This window comes from Arachis stenosperma, chromosome 5 (assembly GCF_014773155.1).
Source record: "Arachis stenosperma cultivar V10309 chromosome 5, arast.V10309.gnm1.PFL2, whole genome shotgun sequence".
Classification (NCBI taxonomy): domain Eukaryota; kingdom Viridiplantae; phylum Streptophyta; class Magnoliopsida; order Fabales; family Fabaceae; genus Arachis; species Arachis stenosperma.
In genome coordinates, this window is record NC_080381.1 from 102399138 (window position 1) to 102420943 (window position 21806).

The 21806-nt window shown below is 38.8% G+C and overlaps 2 protein-coding genes and 1 non-coding gene across 3 annotated transcripts; 1 reads left to right on the forward strand and 2 right to left on the reverse strand.

Annotated features, from left to right (window-relative positions):
- Positions 1 to 1077: 1077 nt before the first annotated feature.
- On the reverse strand, positions 1078 to 1185 carry LOC130983514 (small nucleolar RNA R71). Its single transcript, XR_009087499.1, has one exon. It is a non-coding gene; the product is annotated as a small nucleolar RNA R71 (small nucleolar RNA).
- Positions 1186 to 16999: 15814 nt separating this feature from the next.
- On the forward strand, positions 17000 to 17833 carry LOC130981012 (zinc finger BED domain-containing protein RICESLEEPER 3-like). Its single transcript, XM_057904652.1, has one exon. The coding sequence runs from the start codon at positions 17000 to 17002 to the stop codon at positions 17831 to 17833; it is 834 nt and encodes a 277-aa protein (XP_057760635.1).
- Positions 17834 to 18483: 650 nt separating this feature from the next.
- On the reverse strand, positions 18484 to 20813 carry LOC130981013 (transcription factor BIM2-like). The gene is made up of 7 exons (XM_057904653.1): positions 20754 to 20813; positions 20505 to 20600; positions 19862 to 20304; positions 19445 to 19570; positions 18897 to 18973; positions 18750 to 18803; positions 18484 to 18488 (listed from the first exon to the last, which is right to left on the reverse strand). Exons 1-7 carry the CDS (start codon positions 20811 to 20813, stop codon positions 18484 to 18486), a joined length of 861 nt encoding a protein of 286 aa, XP_057760636.1.
- Between the last annotated feature and the right edge of the window lie 993 nt (positions 20814 to 21806).

Sequence of the window (21806 nt, forward strand, 5' to 3'; positions counted from 1 at the left end):
CTTTTTCAAAGATATTTGCTATCAATTAATGATTTGATTCAACATTTCAAGTATGTTGCCTTTTCTGTTGAGAAAGGTTTAATGTTTGAATCATATCTTTTCTTGTTAGGCAAGTCATTAATTTTTAAAATCAAATCTTTTTAAAATTGTTTTCAAATCATATCTTTTCAATCATATCTCTTTAAAACCATAACTTTTCAATCAAATCTTTTTAATCACATCTTTTTGATTTCTAATTTCAAAATCTTTTTCAAAAATCACTTGATATCTTTTCCACTCTTATTTTCGAAAATCAATTAAGTGTTTTTCAAAATGTTTTCAAAATCTTTTAACTTAATTTTCGAAAACTTCTTCCTCTCTTCTCACATCCTTCTATTTATGACTAACACTACTTCTTAATGCAAAATTCGAACTCTATCTCCTTAGATGAGTTCAAATTTTCTACTTCTGCCTTCTATTTTTTTCCTCTGACACCTCAAGGAATCTCTATACTGTGACATAGAGGATTCCACATTTTCTTGTTCTCTTCTCTTTCATATGAGCAGGAACAAAGACAAAGGCATTCTTGTTGAAGCTGACCCTGAACCTGAAAGGACCTTGAAGAGAAAGCTAAGAGAAGCCAAAGCACAACTCTCTTTAGAGGACCTGACCGAATTCTTCAAAGAAGAAGAACACATGGCAGCCGAAAACAACAATGCCAACAATGCAAGGAAGGTGCTGGGTGACTTTACTGCACCTACTCCCGACTTCTATGGGAGAAGCATCTCTATCCCTGCCATTGGAGCAAACAACTTTGAGCTTAAGCCTCAATTAGTTTCTCTAATGCAACAGAATTGCATGTTCCATGGACTTCCATTGGAAGATCCTCATCAGTTTTTAGCTGAATTCTTGCAAATCTGTGACATAGTCAAGACTAATGGGGTTGACCCTGAGGTCTACAGACTGATGCTATTCCCTTTTGCTGTAAGAGACAGAGCTAGAATATGGTTGGACTCTTAACCTAAAGAAAGCCTGGACCCTTGGGAAAAGCTAGTCAATGCCTTCTTGGCAAAGTTCTTTCCACCTCAAAAATTGAGTAAGCTTAGAGTGGAAGTCCAAACCTTCAGACAGAAGGATGGAGAATCCCTCTATGAAGCTTGGGAAAGATACAAACAATTAATCAGAAAATGTCCTTCAGACATGCTTTCTGAATGGAGCATCATGGGTATTTTCTATGATGGTCTCTCTGAACTATCCAAGATGTCTTTGGATAGCTCTGCTGGAGGATCTCTTCATCTGAAGAAGACGCCTACAGAGGCTCAAGAGCTAATTGAAATGGTTGCAAATAACCAATTCATGTACACTTCTGAAAGGAATCCTGTGAACAATGGGACAAGTCAGAAGAAAGGAGTTCTTGAGATTGATACTCTGAATGCCATTTTGGCTCAGAATAAAATATTGACTCAACAAATCAATTTGATTTCTCAAAGTCTGTCTGGAATGCAAAATGCACCAAGCAGTACTAAGGATGCTTCATCTGAAGAAGAAGCTTATGATCCTGAGAACCCTTCAATGGAAGAGGTGAATTACCTAGGAGTACCCTATGGAAACACCTACAATTCTTCATGGAGAAATTACCCAAATTTCTCATGGAAGAATCAAGAGAGACCTCAACAAGGTTTCAACAACAATAATGGTGGAAGAAACAGGTTTAGCAATGGCGAGCCTTTTCCATCATCTTCTCAGCAACAGACAGAGAATGCTAAACAGAACCCCTCTGACTTAGCAACCATGGTCTCTGATCTAATCAAAACCACTCAAAGTTTAATGACTGAAACAAGGTCCTCCATTAGGAACTTGGAGGCACAAGTGGGACAGCTGAGCAAGAAAATTACTGAACTCCCTCCTAGTACTCTTCCAAGTAATACAGAAGAAAATCCAAAAGGAGAGTGCAAAGCCATAACCATGGCCGAATTTGGAGAGGAAAGAGAGGAGGTGGACGCCACTGAGGAAAGCCTCAATGGGCGTGCACTGACTTCCATAGAGTTCCCCAATGAGGAACCATGGGAATCTGAGGCTCAAAATGAGACCATAGAGATTCCATTGGACTTACTTCTGCCTTTCATGAGCTCTGATGAGTATTCTTCCTCTGAAGAGGATGAGTATGTCACTGAAGAGCAAGTTGCTAAATACCTTGGAGCAATCATGAAGCTAAATGACAAGTTATTTGGAAATGAGACTTGGGAGAATGAACCTCCTTTGCTCACCAAAGAACTGGATGACTTGTCTAGGCAGAAATTACCTCAAAAGAGACAAGATCCTGGGAAGTTTTCAATACCTTGTACCATAGGCACCATGACCTTCAAGAAGGCTCTGTGTGACTTAGGGCCAAGTGTAAACCTCATGCCTCTCTCTGTAATGGAGAAGCTAGGGATCTTTGAGGTACAAGCTGCAAGAATCTCATTAGAGATGGCAGACAACTCAAGAAAACAAGCTCATGGACTTGTAGAGGATGTTTTGGTGAAAATTGAAAACCATTACATCCCTGCTGATTTCATAGTCCTAGAGACTGGGAAGTGCATGGATGAAACCATCATCCTTGGCAGACCCTTCCTAGCCACAGCAAAGGCTGTAATTGATGTTGATAGAGGCGAACTGATCATTCAAGTGAATGAAGAATCCTTTGTGTTTAGAGCTCAAGGATATCCCTCTGTCATCATGGAGAGGAAGCATGAAGAGCTTCTCTCAAAACAGAGCCAAACAGAGCCCCCACAGTCAAACTCTAAGTTTGGTGTTGGGAGGCCACAACCAAACTCTAAGTTTGGTGTTGAACCCCCACATTCAAACTCTAAGTTTGGTGTTGGGAGGTTCAAACATTGCTCTGATCTTTTGTGAGGCTCCATGAGAGTCCTCTGTCAAGCTAATGACATTAAAGAAGCGCTTGTTGGGAGGCAACCCAATGTTTTATAATTAACTATTTCCTTTTGTTATTTTATCTTTTTTGTAGGTTGATGATCATAAGAAGTCACAAAATCAATGAAAAAAGCAAAAACAGAATGAAAAACAGGAAGAAAAATAGCACACTCTGGACGACGCACATACTGGCGTTTAAACGCCAGTAATGTTAGCTGTTGGGCGTTTAACGCCCAGTCTGGCACCATTCTGGGCGTTTAACGCCAGAAAGGGGCACCAGACTGGCGTTAAACGCCAGAAAAGGGTAAGAACCTGGCATTAAACGCCAGGAAAGGGCACCAGCCCGGCGTTTAACGCCAGAATTGGCTCAAAACGTGTTTTTGAATGCCATTTGGTGCAGGGATGACTTTTCCTTGACACCTCAGGATCTGTGGACCCCACAGGATCCCCACCAACCCCACCACTCTCTCTTTTCTTCACCCATTCACCAATCACCTCAACACCTCTTTGGCCGAACACAAAGCCACCTCCATCTCCTCCATTTCTTCTTCTTCTGCTCTCTTCTTTCTTCTTTTGCTCGAGGACGAGCAAACCTTTTAAGTTTGGTGTGGTAAAAGCATTGCTTTTTGTTTTTCCATAACCATTTATGGCATTCAAGGCCGGAGAAACCTCTAGAAAGAGGAAAGGGAAGGCAAAAGCCTCCTCCTCCGAGTCATGGGAGATGGAGAGATTCATCTCAAGGGTGCATCAAGACCACTTCTATGAAGTTGTGGCCATGAAGAAGGGTCAACTTTGATCAAAGGTTGGACCAAGTCCTCATAGACATTTATGAAGAGGGCGTTCAATGAAATTCTTGATTCAAGAGGGGAGCAAACAAGAGACCCCACTCATCATGAAATCCCTGAGATACCTCAAGGGATGCACTTTCCTCTACAAGACTATTGGGAGCAACTGAACACCTCCCTAGGAGAATTGAGTTCCAACATGGGACAACTAAGGGTGGAGCACCAAGAACACTCCATTCTCCTCCATGAAATTAGAGAAGATCAAAGAATCATGAGAAAGGAGCAACAAAGGCAAGGAAGAGATATTGAGGAGCTTAAGCACTCCATAAGACCTTCAAGAGGAAGAACAAGCCGCCATCACTAAGGTGGACCCGTTCTTTAATCTCCTTGTTCTTTATTTTCTGTTTTTTGAAAATTTATGCTTATGTTTATCCATGTTTGTGTCTTATGATCATTAGTGTCTTAGTATCTATGCCTTAAAGTTATGAATGTCCTATGAATCCATCACCTTTCTTAAATGAAAACTGTTTTTATCACAAAAGAACAAGAAGTACAGGATTTCGAATTCATCTTTAAAACTAGCTTAATTAGTTTGATGTGGTGGCAATGCTTTTGTTCTCTGAATGTATGCTTAAACAGTGCATATGTCTTTTGAATTTGTTGTTCATGAATGTTAAAATTGTTGGCTCTTGAAAGAATGATGAAAAAGGAGACATGTTACTGAGGATCTGAAAAATCATAAAAATGATTCTTGAAGCAAGAAAAAGCAGTGAAAAAAAAAGAAGGAGAAAAATGAAAGAGAAAAAGAAAGAAAAAGAAAGAAATAAAGTTGTGATCCAAGGCAAAAAGAGTGTGCTTAAGAACCCTGGACACCTCTAATTGGGGACTTTAGCAAAGCTGAGTCACAATCTGAAAAGGTTCACCCAATTATGTGTCTGTGGCATGTATGTATCCGGTGGTAATACTGGAAGACAGAGTGCTTTGGGCCACGGCCAAGACTCAATAAGTAGCTGTGTTCAAGAATCATCATACTTAACTAGGAGAATCAATAACACTATCTGGATTCTGAGTTCCTAAAGAAGCCAATCATTCTGAATTTCAAAGGATAAAGTGAGATGCCAAAACTGTTCGGAGGCAAAAAGCTACTAGTCCCGCTCATCTAATTTGGAGCTAAGTTTCATTGATAATTTGGAGTCTATAGTATATTCTCTTCTTTTTATCTTATTTGATTTTCAGTTGCTTGAGGACAAGCAACAATTTAAGTTTGGTGTTGTGATGAGCGGATAATTTGTATACTTTTTGGCATTGTTTTTAGTATGTTTTTGATATGATCTAGTTAGTTTTTAGTATATTTTTATTAGTTTTTAGCTAAAATTCACTTTTCTGGACTTTACTATGAGTTTGTGTGTTTTTCTGTGATTTCAGGTATTTTCTGGCTGAAATTGAGGGATCTGAGCAAAAATCTGATTCAGAGACTAAAAAGGACTGCAGATGCTGTTGGATTCTGACCTCCCTGCACTTGAAGTGGATTTTCTGGAGCTACAGAAGCCCAATTGGCGCGCTCTCAACGGCGTTGGAAAGTAGACATCCTGGGCTTTCCAGCCATATATGATAGTCCATACTTTGCCCAAGATTTGATGGCCCAAACCGGCGTTCAAAGTCACCTCAAGAAATCCCAGCGTTAAACGCCGGAACTGGCACCTAAATGGGAGTTAAACGCCCAAACTGGCATAAAAGCTGGTGTTTAACTCCAAGAAGAGTCTCTACACGAAATTGCTTCATTGCTCAGCCCAAGCACACACCAAGTGGGCCCGGAAGTGGATTTTTATGTCATTTACTCATCTCTGTACACCCTAGGCTACTAGTTCTCTATATATAGGACCTTTTACTATTGTATTTTCATCTTGGTTCTTCTGGTTCCCTCTCTGGGGCCGAAACCAATGATCACTTTTGTTCTTATGTATTTTCAATGGTGGAGTTTCTACACACCATAGATTAAGGTGTGGAGCTCTGCTGTACCTCGAGTATTAATGCAATTACTATTGTTCTTCTATTCAATTCCGCTTGTTCCTTGTCCAAGATATTCATTTGCACCCAAGAACATGATGAATGTGATGATTATGTGACGCTCATCATCATTCTCACTTATGAACAAAGTGACTGACAACCACTCTTGATTCTTTAATCGGAATCTTCGTGGTATAGGCAGGACCTGATGGCGGCATTCAAGAGAATCCGGAAGGTCTAAACCTTGTCTGTGGTATATTGAGTAGGATTCAATGATTGAATGACTGTGACGTGCTTCAAACTCCTAGCAGGCGGGGCGTTAGTGACAGACGCAAAAGTATCGATGGATATTATTCCGGCCTGACCGAGAACCGACAGCTGAATTCCGCGTGCTGTGACAGAGCATATGCAATCGTTTTCACTGAGAGGATGGGAGGTAGCCATTGACAACGGTGAAACCCTACACGAGCTTGCCATGGAAAGGAGTAAGAAGGATTGGATGAAGACAGTAGGAAAGCAGAGAGACGGAAGGGAAGGCATCTTCATGCGCTTATCTGAAGTTCCTACCAATGAATTACATAAGTATCTCTATCTTTATCTTTATGTTATTTTCGTTCATCACCATATTCATATGAGTCTGCCTGACTAAGATTTACAAGGTGACCATAGCTTGCTTCATACCAACAATCTCCGTGGGATCGACCCTTACTCACGTAAGGTATTACTTGGACGACCCAGTGCACTTGCTGGTTAGTTGTGCGAAGTTGTGTAATGCCATGGAATTGAATTACCAAGTTTTTGGAGTTCATGACCGGGGATTATGAGAGTTGTGAAAAGTATTGTTCACAATTTCGCGCACCACTACTCCATATCATCCACAAACTAATGGGCAAGCTGAAGTCTCAAATAGAGAACTCAAAAGAATCCTGGAACGGACTGTAATTAACCGTAGAAGGGATTGGGCAAGAAGCTTGGATGATGCTCTGTGGGCATACAGAACGGCATTCAAGACCCCTATAGGGACCTCTCCATACCAGCTTGTGTATGGAAAGGCATGTCACTTGCCAGTGGAACTGGAACACAAGGCCTATTGGGCAACTAGAATCCTAAACCTTGATGCCAAGTTAGCTGGAGAAAAACGATTGCTCCAGTTAAATGAGCTAGAGGAATTTAGACTCAATGCTTTCGAGAATGCAAAGATTTACAAAGAGAAAGCAAAAAGATGGCATGATAAGAAACTGTCATCCAGAGTCTTTGAGCCGGGGCAGAAAGTTCTGCTATTTAATTCTAGGCTCAAATTATTCCCCGGGAAATTAAAATCCCGGTGGAGAGGTCCATATGTCATTACAAACGTATCACCATATGGATACATAGAGCTTCAGGATAATGACTCTAACAAAAAGTTCATTGTTAATGGACAAAGAGTAAAACATTATCTTGAGGGCAATTTTGAGCAAGAATGCTCAAAACTGAGACTTACTTAGAGCTCAGTGGTAGTCCAGCTAAAGACAATAAAGAAGCGCTTGCTGGGAGGCAACCCAGCCATTTACAGAGTTTATTTACTAATTAAATAAATTTCCTTTTTTTACAGGTATGTGTCCAAGTATCTTCAAAGGGTAAAAATAGCAATTGACTGAATTCACAGAGTTACAGGAAAATTTGGAAGCTCACTGGCGCGAAAAAGCCAGTAAGAAACATTTTGGGCGTTGAACGCCCAAAAGAAGCACCCACTGGGCGTTCAACGCCAGTAAGGGTAGCCATCTGGGCGTTAAACGCCAGAAAGGAGCATCTTCTGGGCGTTGAACGCCAGAAAGAAGCACCTTCTGGGCGTTTAACGCCAGATTGTCAGCATCCTGAGCGTTCAGAAAAATGCCCAGTGACAAAGGACTTCCTGGCGTTCAACGCCAGAAAGAAGCATCAGCTGGGCGTTGAACGCCCAGGAGCAGCAGCATGTGGGCGTTAAACGCCCAAAACATGCATCGTTTGGGCGTTTAACGCCAGGATGGTAAAATTCATTTTTTTTACAAATTTTCTAACTTTTTTATGTTTCAATTCATAATTTCTTGCATCAACATGTTTTAAAATGTCATCCTTCAAATCAAATTAGTTTTTTTTTAAGAACCCTAATTTCTAAAATTCCTTTTTCAAAAATTTCAAATATATCTTAATCCATAAAAACAAATTGTTTTCTAATCCAATCCAACTCTTTTAAGTTTGTTTTTAAAACTCAATCATCTTTTTAAATTCTTTTTCAAAATTAAAAATTCAGATTTATCTTTTTTATTATTATTCATATCTTTCTCTTTTTTAAACTATATCTTTTTCTTATCATATCTATCTTTTTTTTAAATCATATCTTCTATCTTATTCTTTTCTTATTTTCGAAATTTCCCACCCCCTCCCTATATATTGAGTTCGGCGCCCCCACTCATCATCACCTTGCAACACTTGCTCTCCTCCTATCCCTCTTCTTTCTTCTCTTTTGCTTGAGGACAAGCAAAACTCTAAGTTTGGTGTGGTTATCCGTGATCACAAAAACATACTCATTAAGATCATGGCTCCTAAAGGAAAATAACCCACCCCAAGAGGCAAGAAAGAGAGTACTCCAAAGCCACTTTGGAATCAAGGGAAGTTCTTAACTAAAGAACATTCAGACCATTACTACAAAATAATGAGTCACGGATCAGTGATCCCGGAAGTCAAATTTGATCTGAAAGAAGATGAATATCAAGAGATTCAAGAGCAAATTCGAATCAGGAATTGGGAAATTCTGACCAATCCTGAAACGAAAGTGGGAAGGAACATGGTTCAGGAGTTCTATGCTAATCTATGGCAGACAAACAGGCAAAGAATAATCGGAGCTGCTCTCTATGACCATCGGACCTTAGTCAGAGGAAAGATTGTTCATACCCATCCTGACAAGATCAGGGAGATATTTAAGATTCCTCAACTGAAAGATGACCCAGACTCCTTTAACAGGAGAATGATGTGGGTAAATAAAGGTCTAGACAAGATCCTAGAGGATATATGCATCCCTGAAGCCAGGTGGACCACCAGCACCACTGGCACCCCAATTCAACTCAAAAGAGAAGATCTAAAACCAGTAGCCAGAGGCTGGCTAGATTTCATTGGGCGTTCCATATTGCCCACCAGCAACCGTTCTGAAGTTACCATCAAAAGAGCTGTCATGATTCACTGCATCATGTTGGGAAAAGAGGTAGAAGTCCATCAACTGATCTCATGTGAGCTATACAAAATAGCAAACAGGAATTCCAAGGACGCCAAATTGGCCTATCCAAGCTTAATTTCTATGCTCTGCAAAGATGCCGGAGTGAAGATGGGAATAACAGAATATATTCCAGTTGAAAAGCCAATTACTGGAATATCAATGCTCAGACAACAGCAACAAGATGATTCAGCCAAGAGGAGAGCACAGGAAGCCCTCCCAGAACTGCCTCAATTCGAATATTGGGAACATCTTGAGGCTTCTATTTCCAAATTGCAAGAAGCTATGGACCAAATAAAGGAAGAACAGAACAATCAAAGTAGCATGCTTTGCAAACTGCTTAAGGAACAGGAAGAGCAAGGGCGTGATCTAAGGGAGCTAAAGCGCCAAAAATTAATCCTTGAAAAGCACCCCACAGATTAGAGGAACATCTACTCCTCAAAACAACAGGTTGCTGAGTTCCAATTTTTTTGCTTTAACTTAGTGATAGTACTATTATAGAAATTTACCTTAGGAGATATTTAGTAGTAGTAATTAGTATGTCTATTTTGATTTTATTTCCAATTAAGCTATAATTTATTTTTCTCATCATCATCAGGCATGAATAAAGTAGTAGATTTTTTTTTTAGAATAAAGAAGTAATCTATATTTTTCGAGTTCTTAATAATAAAAATTATAATTAATTATGTGTGGTGGCAATACTTTTTGTTCTCTGAATAAATGCTTGAACAGTGCATAACTTGTACTTTGAATTTGATGAATTTTGGCTCCTGAAAGAATGAGGAACACGAAAAATATTATTGATGATCTGAAAAATCATGAAATTGATTCTTGAAGCAAGAAAAAGCAGTCAAAAAAAAAGAAAAAAAAAAGAAGAAGGAGCAATAGAAAAAGCCACGAGCCCTTAAAACCAAAAGGCAAGGGTGAAAAGGATCCAAGGCTTTGAGCATCAGTGGATAGGAGGGTCTAAGGAAATAGTTCCAGGCCTAAGCGGCTAAACCAAGCTGTCCCTAACCATGTGCTTGTGGCATGCAGGTCCAAGTTACAAACTTGAGACTGAGTGGTTAAAGTCGTGATCCAAGGCAAACAGAGTGTGCTCAAGAGCTCTAGACACCTCTGACTGGGGACTCTAGCAAAGCTAAGTCACAATCTGAAAAAGGTTCACCTAGTCATGTGTCTGTGGCATTTATGTATCTGGTGGTAATACTGGAAAACAAAGTGCTTAGGGCCACGGCCAAGACTCATAAATAACTGTGTTCAAGAATCAACATACTACACTAAGAAAATCAATAATACTATCTGAATTCTGAGTTCCTATGGACGCCAATCATTCTGAAATTCAAAGGATAAAGGGAGATGCCAAAACTGTTCAGAAACAAAAAGCTACAAGCCCCGCTCATCTAAGAAGAATCTGAGCTCCATTTAAAACTCTTAAATATTATTACTTCTCAATTTCTCTCATCCTACTTTATTTGTCTAGTTGCTTGAGGACAAGCAACAGTTTAAGTTTGGTGTTGTGATGAGCGGATATTTTATACACTTTTTGGGGGTAATTTCATGTAGATTTTAGTATGTTTTAATTAGTTTTTAATAGAATTTTATTAGTTTTTAAGCAAAAATCATATTTCTGGACTTTACTATGAGTGTGTGTATTTTTCTGTGATTTCAGGTATTTTCTGGCTGAAATTGAGAAAGCTGAGCAGAAATCTAACCTAGGCTGAAAAAGGACTGCTGATGCTGTTGGATCCTGACTTCCCTGCACTCGAAATGGATTTTCTGGAGCTACAGGAGTCCAATTGGCGCGCTCTCAACGGCGTTGAAAAGTAGACATCCAGGGCTTTCCAGCAATATATAATAGTCCATACTTTGCGTGAAGATAGACGACGTAACTTGGCGTTGAACGTCAAGTACATGCAGCTGTCTGGAGTTAAACGCCAGAAAAACGTCATGATCCGAAGTTGAATGCCCAAAACACGTCATAACTTGGAGTTTAACTCCAAGAAAAGCCTCTACTCGTGGATAGCTTTAGTCTCAGCCCCAGCACACACCAAGTGGGCCCCAGAAGTGGATTTCTGCACCAATTATCTTAGTTTACTCATATTCTGTAAACCTAGGATACTAGTTTACTATTTAAACAACTTTTAGAGAATTATTCTGTACCTCATGACATTTTCAGATCTGAATTACATACTTTTTGACGGCATGAGTCTCTAAACTCCATTGTTGGGGGTGAGGAGCTCTGCAGCGTCTCGATGAATTAATACAATTCCTTTGTTTTCCATTCAAACACGCTTGTTCTTATCTAAGATGTTCATTCGCGCTTAATTATGGAGAAGGTGATGATCTGTGACACTCATCACCTTCCTCAATCCATGAACGTGTGCCTGACAACCACCTCCGTTCTACATCAGATTGAATGAGTATCTCTTAGATTCCTTAATCAGAATCTTCGTGGTATAAGCCGGATTGATGGCGGCATTCATGAGAATTCAGAAAGTCTAAACCTTGTCTGTGGTATTCCGAGTAGGACTCTGGGATTGAATGACTGTGACGAGCTTCAAACTCCTGAAGGCTGGGCGTTAGTGACAGACGCAAAAGAATCAATGGATTCTACTCCAACCTGATTGAGAACCGACAGATGATTAGCCGTACTGTGACAGAGTATAGGAACGTTTTCACTGAGAGGATGGAAAGTAACCATTGACAACGGTGACACCCTACGTAGAGCTTGCCATGGAAGGAGCCTTGCGTGTGTTGAAGGATTTCAAGGAAGAGTTGAAGTTCAAAGGACAAAAGCATCTCCAAAACTCCAACATATTCCCAATTACTGCACAACAAGTAACAACTATTTATTTTATGCCCTTTTTACGTTATACGAGGCTAAAGAACTTTATTGGTATCCTGTCTAAGATTAATAAAATAAACATAGCTTGCTTCAAACCAATAATCTCCGTGGGATCGACCCTTACTCACGTAAGGTATTACTTGGACGACCCAGTGCACTTGCTGGTTAGTTGTACGGATTGCAAATTCGTGCACCAGGGAGCTCGGCACTGGTGGCTTCTCGCGCACTTGGGAGGACCCCTCCCCAGCCGCCTTGGCGGTAATGTTCCTGGCAGCAGTCGCCTTCTGCGCCCTCTTAAAAGCCTTCATGGATTCGTTATTTTTCATTGCCTCTGCAAAATAAAACAGAAGTCAAGCTACAAAATGAACAAGTCGGAAATACAGCTACAAGTAAACATAAACAGATAGCAAAGATACCCAGTTCAGTTTGAAGAAGAGAAGGGTTGGTTAGAAATCTCTTTGTATCAAGATGGGGAGGCTGACCCCAGCGCTCTTCCAAAACAGTCACAAAGGCCCGCTCAGCCTCATCCAACATGTCCCAAGAGTACCTGGAGACCCTCACATCCTTTTGCCATTCCAGTGAAAAGGCAGGCTCATCATTTTCGTCCAGAAAAAAGGGCCGAGCTCCTTCAACAGCTCGGACCTTGAAAAAGTAGTTTTTAAAATCACATAATGACTCGTCAAACATGGAAAAGACCTTCTTTCCTTGGGTAGAGCGGAAGGAGACCCAAGCTGCCTTCTTTTTTACCACTCCGGGCTTAGTCAAAACAAACAGATAGAAAAAGAGAGATTGGGAAGCAGGGATACCAAAACCATTGCACAACGATTGAAAAATCTTTATAAAACCCCAGGAATTAGGGTGAAGTTGAGAGGGGGCAATATTACAAGACCATAACAGGTCGGTTTCAAATTGAGTAAAAGGAAGAGTAATACCCAGCGGACCAAAGAAAAAGTCATAAACATAAAAGAAGGGGCGGCCATCAACAACCCGAGTTGAAAAACAGACTCTCTCGTCAGAAGAAGGAGGGACAAGTTCATAGTTCTTCTCATCACCAGAATTGCTACAGACACTATGAAACTACCTAAGTTGAGCACAAAACTCAGAATCAGCCAGCGAGACACACAGGAGAACCATGGAGTCCACCCAATCGGCCATACCCGCAGGAACCTGGGAAGGCATCTCTACAACGTTATTTCGGGAAGACATGAGACCAACTAAATCCTACAAAAAAGAAAAGAAGAGTGGATTACTTAAAAACATCTCGGACACGGGTCAAAACATCTCAAAGGACGGATTGACCAAAAAAGGGAAAAAACCCCAAGACTCAAGAGAAGAAGTCTTGGAGCATCCCTTGGGGGCAGTAAACAAGAAGGTCCTCAAAATTATTTCTACAAATCTACATCTCGGCACTCATCAGAATAAAGTCCAGAAAAGAAAGCAAAGGAAGCAAAAAAACGCAGGAAATCCACCCTTCTAACAGTTTTATCAGAAAAAGCATTGCTCCTACAGTTTACCAACACTACCGCTACAGTCCATTAGAACACCAAAAAGACCAAAGGAAAAAACAGCAAAGGCACAAGCTTTTCAAAATCAAAGCAAAGATCATCATCCAAAGCACAAACAGAAACAGCGGCAAAACTGCAAAAGAAAAAGATTCAAGCAAAACAAAATGATTCGCACCGAAAAAGAGAAAAAACCATAGCATGCAACAGAGTCAAAGCACGATAAAAACAGAAAGATCCAAACTTTCTCCAAAAAAGGAAAACCCCATCGCAAAATCAGAAATAAACGAGGAAACACGAAATGGGACTAACCTGGAGAATAGAAGAAAACCTCGAAGAAAGCTGAAGAGCAGAAGCAACAAAGCTACCCCCTCGAAGTGGGAGAATGCAAAGACAGAAGAAGAAAATGTGGAATCAACCCTCTTCCCAAAAACGCAATAGCAGAACAGACGTCACAAAAAAGAAACTACAAAACTCTGGGCAAGAAACAGAAAATGAGAAAGTAAAGGGAGGAGTTACGGAGAAGAAGTGAAAGAAGAGAAACCGTTTTTTGATTGAGAGATTCAAAATAAAAGCCAGGAGAAAACGGGGCAATTAATACCAATTAATGAAGGTACTAAACCCTTTCACGTTCCCAAAGTAAAGCGCTGATATAAAAACGCGCGCCTTTAGAAGAAAACGTTCTACATTCAAAGGATTCTACAAAAAAGAAGAAATCGACAAAATGCTTGAGTTCGGCTTCATCATGAAAGGATCGAAGTCAAAAAATTTGACCTCAACAGAAAAACCGAGCTCAAGCAGGGGCACTGTTCATACCCTGGGTCGAGCTGTCCGACTCGGGATGTTCTACAGACAAAGCGACCGACCTCTTCAGGTCAGGACAACCCGACCTATTCACAAAGAGCTCGGACAAGTCACAGGAAGGCCCAAACAAAGGGCCCAAATAAGAGGAACACGTCCCAAATACTAAGGCGGCCCAAGCCTACAGAGAGAAGGGCAGTTCCCTCAAAGATAAAGATGACCTCACTTAAAGATAAGATAAGATAACTAACTTATCTTATCCACAAGAAGGCCACATCTCACCATTATAAATACACTGGAGCACCCAGGTATAACTCATACTCTGATTCTACTCAATACCTGTTTAATACCCTTGCTAACTTAAGCATCGGAGTCCCTTGTAGGTACCCCCCACCCTTCGGTGACAAGGGATCAGCAGCATTCTCAGTTCCACAAGTCGGACACACCAGCTCCGGCTGCTACACACCTGTTGGACACGTCGGCTCCGACCAACACAGAAGATCTCGTCCGAGATCGGCCTACAGTTTCAGGTAACCCTCGGAACAGAAAGCAAAACTTAGATTTGATCTTCAATTCTTCAATTTCAAAAAAGAAAAATTAAAAGAGAGAGCTCTCTACTCCTACTACTCCCTAGTGGAGCCAGCCTCCCTTTCAAAGTGAAACAGATGCCTTTTTATAGGCTTTTTACAAAATGTAAAATGAAAATGAAATTAAAAACAAATTACAAAATGAAATTCCTAATCTAACTATTTCTTGTGCCTTTGGATTATGTTGATGGACTTTGCTTACTTTGGATTTGAGGAAGAGTGGATCCGGATGGCCTTGGTTCAATTGGTTTGGTGTGTGGGAACCTTCCAGGAGAGTGCTCGGTTAACTAAGGCAGCACAGAACTCAATTTTAGCTCGTCCCAGGCTTCCTTGTGTGCAATTTCCTTGCAAGTATAGCGCTCAATGAACAATTATAACGCAGCGCCCTTTTTGCTTTCCTTATGCCTCCATTTCGAGCCTTAGTGAGGCCATTTTGGGAGCTCCCTTGTTCACTCTAATAGCGCTCGGTTATTAAAGCCAACGCAGCGCCCTTTAGTTGTTTGCCTTGGTGTAGTGCGCTTTTCTTTTCTTCATGGGTTCAAACCTTGCTGAAGTCACTTTGTGAGTGTCATGCCTAGGGCCGTCAAAATGGGCCAAGCCCATCGGGCTGGCCCGTTTACCCAATTAAATGGGTGGGCTTTTGCCTCTAATTTAGGCCCATTTAAATTTCGGGCTAAACGGGCTGAGCCCGATTAGCCCAAAAAAAATTGCGGGTTAAATGGGCTAGCCCGCGGGCTAAACGGGGGCCCGCATAAATTTTTTTTTAAATCAAAATTTTAAATTCAAGCATCATTGAAAAAAAAACCCGACCCGTACAAAAATAACAAAAAGACCAATTGTCCAATATTATGCAAGATAAAAAAACCCTTAAACCCAGCCCAAAATAAAACCCAACCCATATACAATATAAGACTAAGAGTACAAAATAAAAAAAAAAAACTCTCTCTAACACTCACTAGTCACTAAAAATTGTAACGTACAAAGGTCAAGGGATGAAAGGGAAAAGAAAAATCCCATAACCCATATGCCCATCAGCCCATAATCCAATAATCCATATCACCATATGCCCTAAATGCTAAATCAGTAAATCCCTAATTCTTCAATCTTCGTTTCTTGTACACAGGCACACAGCAAGTGAGCAAACATTCAAAGGAAAAAGAGAAAGCACACTAAAATAGCATAAATCCCTAATTCTTTTCTTCTGCACAGCACCACAACTTTACAAATTTATTATTTATGCATGTGTTCATCCTTCTTCAGTCATCACACTCATCAATTTTCAGCCAACTATCGTAAGATTATTTTCTTGTCTTAATAATAAAATATCACAAATCTTAGGTTCTTAACATTTAGATGAATAATATGACACTAACATCAATTATTTATGTATTCTGTTTTGTTCTGGGTTATTTTGGGTTATAATAAGGATTAATCTGATTTTGTATTTTTATCTTTTGTTAGTGATTTAATTTGGAGTTATGGATGACTATGCAAGAGATATTGTTGATCCAAATGTTGAGGTAGAACAAATTTTTTTGGACTCAGACTCAGAATCTGATGATGACTTTGATGATCTTGTTGACGACAATGTCTCGCCGGAAGTAACTCAAGCGACACCTCTTGTAAGTATTCCACCTGCTGCTATTGATGGGTCAAATGATAAAAAGAGAAAACGGTTAACTACATCTAATGTCTGGGATAGATTTATAAAAATAGTTGGGGAAGATGGAAAAACAAGGTGCAAATGTAAAGGATGTGGAAAAGAATACAAAGGTGGGGATAGTACTCATGGTACCTCTACATTGAGACGACATATCCCTGTGTGTCGTGAACTTCCCAAATTTCATAATTTGGGAAAAATGATGCTTGATGAAGCTGGGAGGTTAAGGGCTAGACAAGTTGATCCTATAGTTTTTCGTGAAAAAATTGCAATAGCAATCATAGAACATGATTTGCCTTTCTCATTTGTTGAGTATAGAAGAATTAGGGATGTTTTTAAGTACTTGAATCCTGATGCTAAGATGTTTTCTCGAAACACTACTGTAGCTGATATTTTTAAACTTTATATTGCTGAAAAAGAAAAGTTAAAATGTCAGTTAGGGAAACTTCGAAGTAGGATATGTTTAACTACTGATCTATGGACTTCATGCACAACAGAGGGTTATATGACTTTGACTGCCCATTATGTTGATTCATGATGGAAATTAAATTCTAAGATACTCTCATTTTCTCACTTGCCCCCTCCACATACGGGACATCAATTAGCAAATAAAGTGCTTGAGTTATTATCTGAATAGGGAATAGAGAAGAAAATATTTTCAATAACCTTAGACAATGCTTCATCTAATGATAGCATGCAAACTTTACTCAAGCGAAACCTCCTTTTAAGTGATGGGTTATTGTGTAATGGGGACTTTTTTCATGTGAGGTGTTATGCTCATATCTTAAACTTGATAGTTCAAGATGGGTTGAAGGTTGCTAGTTCTACTTTTCATAATATTAGAGAGAGTATCAAGTATGTGAGAGCATCGGAGGCACGGGCTATCCAATTTAGAGATGTTCTTAAGTCACTTGAAATTTCTGACATTAGAGTGAACTTAGATATGCCTACTAGATGGAATTCTACTTTCTTGATGTTGGAGAGTGCTTTGAGATGCGAGCGTGATTTTGTTAGACTCTCTTTGAAGGATAACAATTTCAGAGATTGTCCATCGGAAGAAGAGTGGAAAAGAGGAAGAGAAATCTGTAAATTTCTAAATCCATTTTGTAAAATTACTACCTTGATGTCTGGTCAATCTTATCCTACTTCAAATTTATATTTTATGCAAATTTGGAGGATTGAATGTTTGCTGAAAGAATTCTCCATTAGTGAGGATGAGGTCATAAGAAAAATGGTGCAACCAATGAAAGCCAAATTTGATAAGTGTTGGAGCGATTATTCCATAATTCTCTCTTTAGGGGCTATTCTTGATCCTCGAATGAAATTTCATGTTTTGGAATATTGTTTGAATAAAGTGGATCCATGTACTGCTAATGAGAAATTGACCACCATCAAGAAAAAGCTGTATTTGTTGTTTGAAGCATATTTAAAAACTTTGTCACATAATGCCTCTTCTAATGCTTATGGTGGTCAAATAAAAATTCCAACTTCTAGAGAAGATGATTCACTTTCATTTGATCACAACTAGAAAATTGATTAATACAAACAAATTTACAGACGGATTTATTCTTTATTACAGACGGACTTTTGGTTACCGACGAAATTACCGACGGATTTTGTCCCTCTGTAAAAGCCCCGTCGGAAATTATTTACCGACGGATTTTTTTTCCGTCGGAAAATTACAGACAGATTTTTATCAGTTACCGACGGATTTTCCCTCTGTAAATTTTCTATCCATTTCCCAAAGGCGATGAACTTTCTGATGGATTTTCCGTCTGTAATTACAGACGGATTTTCCGACGGATTTTTCGTCTGTAATTACAGTCGGATTTTCAGACGGATTTCCCGTCTGTAATTACAGATGGATTTTCCGACGGATTTTCCGTCTGTAATTACAGACGGATTTTCAGACGGATTTTGCGTCTGTAATTACAGACAGATTTTCCGACGGATTTTCCGTCTGTAATTTGAACCTTGGAAAATCATCTCACACTCTGATTACAGACAGAAAATTCGTCTGTAAATCCGTCAGTAAGGTAAAATAGAATTTTTTTTATTTTTTCAATTATAAAATAAACTTGTTTTCATATAAAATAAATATAAATTTAATACAAATTTTTATCTAATTTGTATTCAAATATTTATAATATTTCAAAAATAAACAAATTCATTGTATTATCAAACTGAAAGAAAAGTACTATAATAAACAAACAAGTCAATATAATTCAAAATACAAACACAATGTATTGATACATCAACTATAATCCTCAATGTATTATTCAACCATACTAAAACTATCAACTATACTAAAAGCTGTGTTATTTTCCATACTAAAACAGAAATTGAAAAACTCCAAAATCTCCAGATCAATTTAGACCTCAGATACAACAATCTCTCAAGTGTCAAATGAATGGTGAATAAGAAACTTGACAATAATTGTGTACGTTCTACAGTATCAATGTTGATTTCTATTGATACCCATCCAGATTTCGGGCACTCTGTATAGAGGAGACAGAGTAAGAAAATCAGTATAAACATAATAATATAAAGATCCATGAAAAATAAAAGAAAAAAGAAACTAAAGTTAGTACCTTTGGCTGTTTGAATTCCAGAGCCCATCAATCCTCCTCCAATGATTGCAACCTTTACATTTGCAAGCAAAACTTCCCTACATCAATCATAGAAGTCATTAAAGGCACTCAAGACGTGAAGTTTTGATCACAACTTAAAGTAGCACAGCTGCATCAAAAAACTTGTTTTTAACATACTTTAAAATGTATTATGTCAATTTCGATGTGTACATAACTACACACAATAATTTCAAATCAATATCCACTTAATACTCCACTCAATAAATGGTGTAGCTTCATTTATGTCATATTCACTTAATAGATCAAGTGTCTAAAGAGTATGGTACTGAATTTTATCATGATGATTCATATAAATGGCATGTATCACTTCACTCACTATGCTCAACTAATATTATTAATGCTTTATTATTATGTGTTCTATTTTGTTAGAAGGAACTTCATCGCCCTAGACAGAAAAATCATTAACAAATTAGAGATATGGAAGTATGGAACTCAAATTAGAAAATGGAAAGGGGAACTGGAGAGTGAGCTTTACCTTAATGCCATACATTGACATTGGCATAGTTGGTCTGATAATGTTTTCTTGCTTACGAAGCTCAATTTGCACTGAGATGCTAGCCTGTGACAAATCCACTCCCGAACTCTGTAGTTCATGTGTAAGTGTATCCAACAACCTGGCCCATGTTCAACATACTTCCTTTAATATATTATATAAAAAAAATGCAGCACCACATCAAAGTGAAATTATACACTTCTTTCCCACAATTATGCAGCATGTTAGTAGAAAATTTCATCATATAACAGACATAAAATAAGTCCAAATTATGGTTGTAAAACATAACTCTTACTAATCATTTATTTGGTCCCGTGCCAGATTCAAGTGTAATTTTAGCTGTGGTTGAAGGTTTATACAGTCATCCAATCTCTATCCATGAACACAATCAAATAATAATGTAAATACTCACCCTTTTGAGTATACACTTGAGGTGCTAATGGCACCACCTTCAATAGCGAGCTCTTTCTCTTTCAACTTTTCATTAGTAGCAGTCACAGTCTGACACTCCACTGAAGGTTGGTATATGCCATTCCCAGCATCAGATGGAAGTCTATGTGTGACGTGAGGCATTTCGCCTAGACCAATGCTTTTTCTAGGAGGGAAGAAGTTTGGCGATGAAGAAATAGGAATTGGAAAAGTGTTGTTTGTTATTCCAGGAGGATGATCCATGTTCTTGAAGGGAGTTGCTGTGTTCAAGCCAGGTTCTAGTTTCTGAGAACTTCCAGTAATTGGTGGGGAGAGAGTGATATTTTTCTCATCAATCTTTGAAGCAAAGAGCAAGGTTGGCGATGGACCTGACCCGCTATTTGTGCCACAAGCTTCAAAACTCTCTGCTGGCTTGTCATTATTCCTCTGCGTTATGTTGAATGAAGAATTGAAAATCAGTTTTTGGATAAAAGATGTGACGATCATTATGGTTATTTCTGAATTCAGAAGCATATGCATTAAACTGCCTATATGATACTAATGACTCTATCCACTGGAAAACAAACAACCATGGTCAAAAATTAAAATCCTTCACACCATATAAGAGCAGTTCGTATGTTATTTACCCACGGCATCAGTTTTTCTGGCTCGTGGTTCCATCCTTGGAATGAACCTTCATACTTATGCACCTTCAATTGTAAGAAATGAATATACTCAATGACCTAGATATAGTTCAAATAAAGCATTAATAATAAATAGAACACATAAAATCATATGAATTTTGAGTTGAATGCACGAAAAGAAAAGAAACATAATTTAGTAATGGCGTGTGCAAGTAAAGGAGAGGGAGATAAATGGAGAAGAGGGAAACTGACATCAGGCACAACAACTTGATCAACATCTGAGTTGTCAATGAGTTGAAAATATGCAGACATTGCTCACAAAAAGGGGATAGTAAAAAATATTATGATGATGAAATGTGAATAAAAGCCAATGAGACAGAAAAAACTGAAACATAAACAAAATTATTCAAATTCCAAACAACTCACACATACACATGCAAGCACCAAGTAGTAGAACGCAATTCAATAACTAATGTATGTCTAGTGGATCACATTTCAGAATTTCAAGATGTGACCATAATTCCTTACCTTCTCAAAATAAATACCATTTGTTATTTACTTCATTGATCAACAAAAACATTTTTTTTCTAAAAAAAAGAAGGAAACACACCTCTTCAATACTTGTGCTGTGATCTGTTGAAAGCTGAACAGCCCTCATTTTCAGTCCACAAAGGGATATCTCTCTGTTTTTGTTCATCATGTTAAGACGACTGTTTATGTTGTGCATTGAGACTCCTCTGAAATTGTGTAGCAGAATATCAAAGGCTCATAAACAACAGAAAAATTGTGGCATTTCCCTTATAATAGAAAAGGAGCATAAATACCTGAGCACTGGCTTTAAGAGTGAGATTTTCAGAGACGTCGCACTTGACTCTTGCATTGAGCCTTCCATCAGTCAATATTCTCCCCAACAGCATCAACTAAACCAAGCACAATATATCATCGTCAATGAGTGTTGGAACTTACAACAACGAAACGAAACTAAGCAAAATCAGAGGGGGGAAAGCACCTTGGGATGATCAATGAAGGTTGCACCAAACTCATAGTTAGCGGTAGGAATCTTAATAGTCTCCGTTGACTGAGAAGGGATCTCAGTAGGCCCCATTGAAATGTTGGTCGCAATCAGATTCCAACCAAGAACCAAATAAACAAATTAGATAAATATTTTTGCATAATTTAATTTGAAGTCAGCTTAAAGATATGAAGAGGTACCTGTGATTGAGGGAGAAGTTCTGGTTGAGCATCTTGGTGAAATTAAGTCAGCTTGTAAGTCAGCTTCTCATTGATTTTCTTCACAATTTCGGG

Excerpts from the sequence above, each read along its gene's own strand:
- LOC130981012 (XM_057904652.1), top strand. The coding sequence starts at position 17,000 with ATGCAAACTTTACTCAAGCGAAACCTCCTTTTAAGTGATGGGTTATTG.
- LOC130981013 (XM_057904653.1), bottom strand. The coding sequence starts at position 20,813 with ATGTCTGCATATTTTCAACTCATTGACAACTCAGATGTTGATCAAGTT. Across the intron at positions 19,571-19,861 it reads TCAAGTGTATACTCAAAAGG|GTTGTTGGATACACTTACAC; the intron begins GTGAGTATTTAC and ends AACATGGGCCAG. Across the intron at positions 18,974-19,444 it reads CCAACTATGCCAATGTCAAT|GGAAGTTTTGCTTGCAAATG; the intron begins GTATGGCATTAA and ends TGATTGATGTAG.